The following is a 9,416-nucleotide window of genomic DNA, read 5'->3' on the forward strand; positions in this document are numbered from 1 at the left end:
AACGTCCTGCCCAGCCCAGGTCCCACTGCCAGGGACTCCAGGAGCACGGCCAGTCACAAATCCCAGAACAGTAGGGGTTGGAAGGGACCACTGGAGATCACCTTGCCCAACCCCCCAGCCTGAGCAGGTACCCCTAGAGCAGGGGGCAAAGGAACGCATGCAGGTGTGTTTTGAATATTACCAGGGAAGGAGACCGCACAACCTCTCTGGGCAGCCCGTTCCACTGCTCTGGCACCCTCACAGGAAAGTTTTTTTCTCATTTTTAGGTGGAACTTCCTGTGTTCCAACTTGTGCCCATTGTCCCTTGGCCTGTCATTGGGCACCACTGAGAAGAGTCCGGCCCCATCCTCTTGACACACACCCTTCAGGTATTTATAAGCATTGATAAGATCCCCCCTCAGTCTTCTCTTCTCCAGGCTGAACAGACCCAAGCCTTTCCTCATAAGGGAGATGCTCCAGTCCCCTGATTATCTTGGTAGCTCTCCGCTGGGCTTACTTGAGCAGTTCCCTGTCCTTCTTAAAGTGGGAGGCCCAAAACTGGACACAGCACTCCAAATGTGGCCTCACTAGGGCAGAGCAGAGGGGGAGGATAATCTCTCTTGATCTGCTGGTCACACTCCTTTTAATGGACCTCAGGATATCGTTGGCCTTCTTGGCCACAAGGGCACAGTGCTGGTTCAGTCAATTTGTTGTCCACCAGCGCTCCCAGGTCATTCTCAGCAGAGCCGCTTTCCAGCAGGTCAGCCCCCAGCCTGTACCTGGGGTTGTCCCTCCCCAGGTGCAGGACCTTGTACTTGCTTTTGTTGAATTTCATGAGGCTCCCCTCGGCCCGGCTCTCCAGCCTGTCCAGGTCTCGCTGGATGGCAGCACAGCCTTCCGGCCAGCTTGCTATTGTCAGCAAACTTGCTGAGGGCAGACTCTATCCCTTCATCCAGGTCATTGATGAATCGCACCCAGTGACCCAGTCGCACCTGCCGGGCACAGCTCCGCTTGCGGTGCCCACACGAGTGCAGAGCAGTGCTGCGAGGCAGTGCTAGCGCACGCCCACCACGGCATAACCGTCCCGCCGCAGACACCTGGGTAACAAGTACCCTTTTCTAATGTGGTTGGTGTGTCTCCTGCAGCAATACCCTGCCAGCAAGGCAGGATGAACCTGTGCTGCCCAGGGCACCTCCTGCTGCCATGCACAGCACCCAGAGCACAGCATCACAGGAGAAAAACTTAAATATACCAAGCCCAAATAATTTGTGGGGCAGAGCCTCCATTTTAAGGCATGAGATGCAGGTCTCACCACAGCTCTCCTTGGGGCAAGATGACCATGGACTATCTCCTACAGTTGAGAGCTAAAAATTGGCAAGCCAGGGCTGTCAGTTGTCTGCCTCGCACCAGGGCGCTCCTATGAATAAATGAGGCTTTCATAAAAACGGGTGAGCAGATCAAGTGCGCAGCGCCTCCACTTGGCAGGCATGAGACATCCAAGCCTGGCTCCCCTGCAGCCCTGGGAGCAGCCCTTAGATGGGTCCCTATCTTGACCCCACTAATGAATGACATTTCACATGCCAAAACATCCAGAAAAGCTTTTGGTCACCACAGATTTCCAACCCCACCACAAGGGACATGGCAGAAAGGTGGAATTTGTACCCAGCTTTCGAAAGGGACAGACCACGATGAGAGCCTGGCCCTTCTGCTAGAAGGAATTTATCTTGCACTGGAATGAGACCGAGGGGGCCAGGCGAAGGCCAGCCGGTAACTGAGCAGTGCGGCCAAGATAGATTAGGACAAGACACTGGATGCTGAGGACAGTTGTAGAACTGGGCAGGAAACACCGAGCAGTGGCAGAAGGGGCTGCTGGCCCTGACCACAGACGTGAGCACGGGCAATCAGGGAAGTGGCAGCAGGAGGTACGCAGCTGCAGGGGCCAGAGGTGCAGAAGGCAAGTTTTCAGCCAGATTTTGCACAAATGCAGCAGCAGCTGTGGAGCTGCTCCTTGGACAGCCTTCTCCTGAGGCAACAGGCCCCTTCCCCACTGACCTCACCCCAAGACCCCAGATGTGGCATGTGTGACCTGACGCACCACAGGGAAGGGGGAACACATGCCCAGCCAGGCTCCGGCAGCTCCCAGAATGCCAGAACCCTGGTGGGGGTGGATGTCTGCACCTTCCTCCTGCTCACAGGAGGAAGTTCACTGGAAACTCTCCTCTTGAAGCAAGTCTGACAACTCTTTTGCACACCCCCTTGTCCATTAGGCCACTGTCCTGGAACCCAGGGAGATGTTTCAGACGAGAGCGTGTGGGGTCAGAGCTCACCTGAAGACACAAGAGCGCTCAGGGATTCCAGGAGAGATCCTTCTTCTTTTTACACTTTACAGGCAGGAGGAGCCACACAAGCCCCCCAACCCTGCACACACAAACAAGCACACAACCCCCTCGCTGTAGTAGACTCTCGGTTTTATTCATTCTCTCAGCAGAGTAGTTTTTACTCATTTGCCTTTTCTGGCCTTGATCTTCCTCAAGTAGAACTCTAATTCCTTGCCTTCCAACACATAGCCGTCGGCTCGGCCACACTGTCCAGGTCTAGAGGCAATGCAGGCTGCAAGGAGAAGTCATCCAGTTAAAGAAGTTTAGAAATTGCTACCCCAGTACATACAGAACCTGAAAACAAGCACTGCATGCAGCCTCTCTGCAAAAGCACGGACGAGGAAGGTGTCAGTAAGAGATACACCAGTTTATGTGCCAGCTTCGGTACCTCCCCCTAAGGTATCAAGCCGCTGAACCTGCTCTGCTGGACCGAGTCCCAAATGAAGTCCTCTTCAGATCTCCAAACTGTCATCGCTCAAATTCAGTAGCAGAACTGGACAAAGGTCTCATCACCAGAAGACTTCAGAACACTGAACTATTCCCCAGAACCTGGAACTGGTCAAAGCTGTCACATGCTCTCAGGACATTTTTCAGACAGGCAGTGCAGCCCATGGGCCTTTGCCCGCTCTGCAAGGCTCAAGCCCCATCGCTTCTCTCAAGGCTAACCGGGAAGGACCGACTCCAGGAGCCTGGCTGGGACATGCAGCAATTCAAGCTCCAGAAACAGACTTCCCCTTCCTGCCAGAAGTGGGCTATCTCCAGAGAAGACAGAAGACCAAGTTACACTTCAGACCCAGAAGATACTCCCCCAGACATGGAGAACCCCCCACTGCTTTCACCCTGCAGTTAGCTTTATCGCAGTGCGTAGAACTTCAGGATCTTTGTGATACCAGGACCAAGAACAGGATTTGCTCTGGCACCCTGTTTGTGCCCTGACTCCCTTTATCCCCACCCACATTAATCCTGCCAGGGACTCACCAAGCAGCTTTCCTTGCTGGAACTGTTCCTCAAGAATACTTGCTATCTTGGCATTCTTCTTTCGCTCATCATATTTTTTCTGGATCTTCTTTGAACGCTTCTTGTTCAAGATTTCCTCCTCTTCAGGAGTCTAAAAACAAGACCATAAGCAAAGACAAGGTTCAACATTAGGCCACCTTCTGCTAGAGTGTGTGGTTTCCACTACCAAGGAGACCCCTGTATTCTCAGCACTGCACCATGTTTCCCCAGTCATACCTTGCCGAGGTACAAGCACTTCAACCTCACAGAACCAGGTGCAGTTTCACTTTTGAGGCCAAGAAATGCGATGTTGCTACCTAGAGTCCCTGCTGACCACAAAGCATGGTGCCCTAGGGAAGGGTGCTCTTAGACAAGTGACATTGCAAGGGCTTCCTTCATGAATTACTCCTCCTCCAAAGAGGGTGAATACTCCTTCCCTCTCCAAAGACAATGAGAGCACCTGGGTGTGGCACAAGTCCTGGCAGACCAGTAACAAGCTCTCCCTGTGCCTCAGAACTGCACAGTGCTCCGCTAAAAGCGCTTTGTTTTTAGTGCAAGGAGATGACCTTAAACTGAGTGCTGCACACGGGGGTTTAAATACGTTCTACCAGTTTAGGGTTTGCACCTTGAACAAAATTAGAGACAGTTAAGTCTGGATAGTTTAAAGACACTTCAGAACTCTTAAAAGCAAGCTGAAATTTAGTCAGCAATCGACGGGCTTCTCATCAAAGCAATCATCCCTCAGCACACGGACCCAATCTGCAAAGTCTTCCTCAGCATCATAGAATGTCATCGCTCTCCCTTCAGTAGCAGAACTGGACAAAGGTATCATCATTAGAAGACCAAAGAGATCAACAGGCAGGTCCTTGTGCACAAACGGGTACGATGCCTCAGAGAGCGCTCCACGGTACAGACCACTCTGTTAATGGAGCCAGGCTCATCCGGGAGCTGATGGGAACGTAGGCCCAGTAACCACTGTTACCGCAGACGGCACCCAGTGCTATTCTGGCAGGCACCACCCACCCACGACATCTAACTGCCTCCAGCAGGGCAGGCTCTACTCTCTGCACGGAGTCAAAAAGACAGCAACAACTCCAGACGTACCAGTTTGGCACCCTTCTTGCGTCCAAGGGGCAAGGCATAGTGGGCTTCGTACCACTGCCGGTACGGAGTGCTGTCAATGAGAACAATGCAATTCTTCACCAGGGTCTTTGTCCGCACCAGTTCATTGTTGGAAGCGTTGTAGACGACATCGATGATTCTGGTCTTGCGAGTGCAGCCTTTCAAAAGAAGAGTACGAATTCAAACCTAGAGGCATCAGACAACTAAGAACACAGTCCACAGCACCTCACACATACCCTCAAACCACCTCATGCTTATCGCTCCATCAAATATCCTCCAGCTTCCCCAGCAATGACTTAAATATTAGTAAAAGATGCATCTGTTTTTACCAGTCCAAACTTATGTTTCTAGGACAGAAAATTATTTGCCCCAGACAAAAAACTGGAATCTGTGGCCTCAGTGGAACTCAGAAAGGACTGAGTAACACTAAAAAATAAATTTTGGCTGGAAGATGCCTCAGCAGATGCCAACTAACACTGCATGCAGGGCTCAGTCCGTAGGTACTTCCTAGAGCTACTGAATAAGCTATGCTGACAGGGCTGCTCTGCAACACATACCACAAACCTTTTATATAGGATGAGGGTTTATAAGTAAATTGAGAGAAGAAGCTGGTGTTTTCACTCTTCAAGACCTGAAGCATTCTGCATTGGCTAACAGATTTGACTGTTTGGCAGCTGCCTGCCCTGGAGACGCAGCCCCTCATGTGCACAAAGGCCAGGCACAAGATGGGTTTTCTCCTCTTCACTCATGTCCTTATTCTGCAAGGTATGCTCAGTCCCCTCACCTCTGTAACACTGCTTGTGAATGACAGCGCTCATCACAGCACAGACAGTGTTCTGTGATCACCAGGAGAAAACATGTCCTTTTGCCCTCGCACCATGCTGGACACTGAACTACCTTCCTTACCAATGGTTTTACTATTGTATTGAGTGACGCCAGCTGGGCCCAGGCTCAAGTTATGTGCTTTTCAGTTTGTAATTCAGAGAAAACCCACCTTGCTCACAGGAAGCACTATAGACTCCCCTCTCGCTAACACGCATCCCACTTTTGCTTAGCAAAGCAGGAGTAGGAAGTAAACCGCACATGCTAATGTGATGCTGTCCTAGGGCCACACCTCAGAAAAATCCTCACCTTTCTCTGTTGGACAGAATCACTTTTACCAAGTGTGCATCAATAAACAAGAGTTGCATTTCTTAAGAACTAGCCGTATTTAGGTTTTTTTAACCCTCTGTAGTTCTCCCCACCCAGTAAAAAGGCAACGCGAGCACATCACTCAGTGTAACTATGACACTCCAATCACTGCGAACTTAGCAGACACCCAAGCCTCCTAAGGCCGCATAAGGTCAAAGTTATCATCACTATGCGTGCTGCTCCAGACCCAGTAAGTCCTTCAAGGTCCATGATGTTCAAACCGTGCCTACAAGCTTGAGCCTGGACTCTGTGGCAGTACCGGTGACCAGCCCAGCTGTGAGACTGTTCCCTTCCAACACACCAGGCTTACGATGTACTTACATTCCGATCCCCAGGAGAAGTTGCCAACATCCAACCGAAGGGCACGGTATTTCTTATTTCCACCACGAACCCTCACTGTATGAATTCGACGTGGGCCAATCTACGGTCAGAAACAAACACCAGGGTGTTGTTGGTGCTGGAATGCTGCACGGCTCTCGCAGGAGCCCAGCCAACTCCTGAACTCAAAGGCAACATGGTCAGTGTAACTATGACAAGCCCCAGCATCGGCAGATACGGTAAGCGACCAGAACGGTCTGTTGCATCTACCTAAGGTGAAAATTTCATCACTCCAATTGCCTCTTATTTCAAAAATGTATCACTGCTTTCTGCAGATGTAAAATACCACATTTTAAAGAAGCAGTGACAGACATTTAACCAGTCAAAAACACAGCACGTATTTTAGCCTTAAACAGCACATGACCAGCAACCCAAGTTTGAAAACACAACTACTGACCACCCTCCCCAAATCACCCACCTTCGTGTTGGCAGGAGGCCGCCCCAGCTCATACTTCCTCTTCTTGTGGTAGGGCTTCCTCTTGCCCCCAGTCTTGCGACGCTTATGCCAGTTGTCCCTGGAGATACCTGGATGGACAGCAGTGTGGTCAGAGGATGGCACTGATCCCACCTGGCCACAGCAAGGTATGGTTCTGAGTCCTCAGCTCTCCAAGGTTGGTATCCGCACAGTGCACTCGGCCTTATGCAGCAGTCAGAGAAGCTTCATCATTGATACTCAGATCCGCCTCAACCTCCTCCCTTCCATCACAGCTGGGCAAAGCAGACAAGACTCCCTCCACCGTGTCTGATGGGCGTCCCCTTTGGGAAGCAGCCTCCCAACCCACCCCATGCTGCTGGGCACCCTATGTTATACTCTGGGTCTGGCAGATCATCTGCAGAAAGGAACCCCCATCCCGGGTCCCATGTGCTGGGCTCCTGAAAGATACCCCAACTCAAACCCCCTTCTCCTACCCAGTCTGCTGGGCCCCCACGATGGCGACAACCCCATCGTACCCCATCTCCCGTTTCCCCTACAATCCCCTGCCGACCAGTGAGGAACAGGGCCGCCCCCCACCTCTCGCTGGATCCCCCACAAAACCCGCCCCACCTCATCCACGGAGATCCCTGCAGTAAACACTCCCTGCACAGGCCCGGCGCACTCCGGCCCCAGCGCCACCGAGAGCGAGGCCAGCGCCCGGGGCCTGCAGCGAGGCGACGCAAAGCCAGGCCGTCCCCTCCCCTCCCCTCCCCGGCCCACCGCCATGTTGAGCCTAGGCATCTTCCCGCCGCCAGCAGCTCAGCGTCGTCGCGGCCGCCTCCGATGGCGGGGTGCAGGCGGGCGACGCCACCCGCTGACACCTGGTAAGGGGCCAGGGCGGGCAGCGGCAGCAAGGCGGGCGGATGGCGGCGGATGGCGGCTGCGTCTCTCGGCGGCCCGACTCACCCATGGTGCTGCACTGGCGCAAAGAGGCGTGGCCCCGCCTCCCGGGGCGGTTTGGCGCGGCGAGCTCTCGCGAGGCCGTGACGTCACCGCGCCCCCAGCGCGGTGCGCGCGCCGTTGCTTAGCGACGCGGCGGGGCCGAGGGAAGGTGGAGGGGCCATGGGGCGGCGGGTGACAGCGGTCAGGGCCGCTCTGCCGGGGCAGCGGCAGGCCCAGAGGGACGGGAGCACCGGCGGGAGTTTGCCTGTCCCGGGCCCGTCCCTCTGGCTCCGCGGGGACCGGAGGAGGGACAGCAGCCCCGGGGACTACGGTCGCCTCATTAGCATACGCGCATTAGTAGTCGAGCTGATTTGCATACCCAGGGTGCACCGCGGCGCGGCGGCGCGGTACCCGAGGCGCAGTCCGCCGCCCCCGCCGCCCCGCCCGGATCCGGGGGGGGCGGGCCGTGCCCGTGTCTGGGGCCGGGGGATGCGGGCCGGGGCGGCGGGGGAGGGAGCGGGAGCGTAGCAGGGGTCGCCGTGTCCTCCGGAGGGACAACTGGGGAACGGCCTGTGCGTGGGGAGGGAGGCCGGCATACTCTGGTTTCTCTTCAGATCGCATAAATCTTTCGCCTTTTACTAAAGATTTCCGTGGAGAGGAACAGGCACGAGTGTCGAGTAATTTTTTGAGGCTCCATTTCGGTGGAGCTGCCCCTTTTCTGGTCAAAAACAGAGAGGTTTAACTGGCGCGGGCAGGGGCGGGTTCCCAGCGGGGCGTTACGCTGCGTGACGGCCGGTTGGGCGCCTCGGGCCGCGTCATGCGGCGTCATGTCCGGCAGCGAAACCCGGTGTGGGGGGAGGCGGGTGGTGGCGGCCTCACCGAAAACCGGGAATAACGCTGCTTAACGCTGGGCGCGTTAGGGGGCGGGCACGGCTCGCGCGGACGTTCGTACGTGACAGTTACCGCCTACGTGATACATAATCACGGGCCGGGCCGGGCGCCGCCGCCTTCCGTTGCTCTGCATCTTCTCCGCTTAAAGCGGGGGCCGGCGGGGGGCAGCTGTTTCATTGGCGTCACCAGTTGTTCTTGGGTTGTGTTTTCCTGTGATTTTTTTCTCTGCTTTCTTTACAATTTTTAAAATATTATTTCTTTCCAACTATTAAAATGCTTTTAATCTCACGAGTTTTTCGCTTTTACCCGTCCAGTTCTTCCCCCCCCCCCCCCCCATCGCGGGGGGAGCGAGCGAGCGGTGTGGGGTGCCTGGCCGCCGGCTGGGGTTAAACCAGGGCGGGGACCCACAGCGCGGTCCGGCCTGGGGGAGGAGAAGGGGCCCGCGGGCAGAGGGGACGCGGGGGCGGAGGGGCCCCGTTGCGGCTCGGACCCGCCCCGCGCCGCCGCCTCATTAGCATGTGCCTCATTACCACGCGGCTGTTTTGCATACCCAGGGTGCGCAGCGGCAGAGCGGCGCTTCGCCGCCTCCCACCGCCCCGCTACCGGCCCCGTTGTCCGCTGCCGGCGGCCGGTCCGAGCCGTTCGGGTCTCCGCGACGTGTGCGGCCCGCGGCGGGGCCGGGAGCGGGGCGGGCGGGCGCGGGTCGCCGTGAGTTGTGGGGCGTGGGGCGGGCGGGCGGCGCGGCGGGGGCCGGGAGGCCGGCATACTCTGGTTTCTCTTCAGATCGCATAAATCTTTCGCCTTTTACTAAAGATTTCCGTGGAGAGGAACAGGCACGAGTGTCGAGAAATTTTTTGAGGCTCCATTTCGGTGGAGCTGCCCCTTTTCTGGTCAAAAATAGAACAAGTAAATTCTTCCGTGGGGAAGTGTCACGATACCGCCAGTGGCTCCCAGTTCCCGATGGGCCCGCCCCGGTTCCGGTGGCGGCGGGCTCCCTTGCCCCGTCCGTTAGCCGAACTACCCCTCCCAGCATGCCCTTCGCCTCCCGGGAACAGCGCTCCGGGGCACGCCGGGAGCTGTAGGCGTCGTTGCGCGCAGGGCATGCTGGGAGTTGTAGTCCGGCC

At 55.8% G+C, this 9,416-nt stretch overlaps 1 protein-coding gene and 7 non-coding genes across 8 annotated transcripts; 2 read left to right on the forward strand and 6 right to left on the reverse strand.

Moving 5' to 3' along the window:
* Positions 1-1,633: 1,633 nt before the first annotated feature.
* LOC135314147 (small nucleolar RNA SNORA35) lies at positions 1,634-1,763 on the reverse strand. The gene has a single exon (XR_010373616.1). It is a non-coding gene; the product is annotated as a small nucleolar RNA SNORA35 (small nucleolar RNA).
* A 667-nt stretch (positions 1,764-2,430) lies between these two features.
* On the reverse strand, positions 2,431-7,577 carry RPS8 (ribosomal protein S8). Its single transcript, XM_064455241.1, has 6 exons — positions 7,426-7,577; positions 6,463-6,569; positions 5,988-6,087; positions 4,458-4,633; positions 3,336-3,465; positions 2,431-2,589 (listed from the first exon to the last, which is right to left on the reverse strand). Exons 1-6 carry the CDS (start codon positions 7,427-7,429, stop codon positions 2,480-2,482), a joined length of 627 nt encoding a protein of 208 aa, XP_064311311.1. The 5' UTR covers positions 7,430-7,577; the 3' UTR covers positions 2,431-2,479.
* On the reverse strand, positions 2,805-2,876 carry LOC135314137 (small nucleolar RNA SNORD38). Its single transcript, XR_010373606.1, has one exon. It is a non-coding gene; the product is annotated as a small nucleolar RNA SNORD38 (small nucleolar RNA).
* On the reverse strand, positions 4,122-4,194 carry LOC135314136 (small nucleolar RNA SNORD38). The gene has a single exon (XR_010373605.1). It is a non-coding gene; the product is annotated as a small nucleolar RNA SNORD38 (small nucleolar RNA).
* On the reverse strand, positions 6,179-6,282 carry LOC135314138 (small nucleolar RNA SNORD46). Its single transcript, XR_010373607.1, has one exon. It is a non-coding gene; the product is annotated as a small nucleolar RNA SNORD46 (small nucleolar RNA).
* On the reverse strand, positions 6,636-6,720 carry LOC135314135 (small nucleolar RNA SNORD55/SNORD39). The gene has a single exon (XR_010373604.1). It is a non-coding gene; the product is annotated as a small nucleolar RNA SNORD55/SNORD39 (small nucleolar RNA).
* A 418-nt stretch (positions 7,578-7,995) lies between the features above and the next one.
* On the forward strand, positions 7,996-8,110 carry LOC135314141 (U5 spliceosomal RNA). The gene has a single exon (XR_010373610.1). It is a non-coding gene; the product is annotated as a U5 spliceosomal RNA (small nuclear RNA).
* Positions 8,111-9,055: 945 nt separating this feature from the next.
* On the forward strand, positions 9,056-9,170 carry LOC135314151 (U5 spliceosomal RNA). Its single transcript, XR_010373620.1, has one exon. It is a non-coding gene; the product is annotated as a U5 spliceosomal RNA (small nuclear RNA).
* The last annotated feature ends 246 nt before the right edge of the window (positions 9,171-9,416 follow it).

Source organism: Phalacrocorax carbo, chromosome 6, assembly GCF_963921805.1.
Source record: "Phalacrocorax carbo chromosome 6, bPhaCar2.1, whole genome shotgun sequence".
NCBI classification, from domain to species: domain Eukaryota; kingdom Metazoa; phylum Chordata; class Aves; order Suliformes; family Phalacrocoracidae; genus Phalacrocorax; species Phalacrocorax carbo.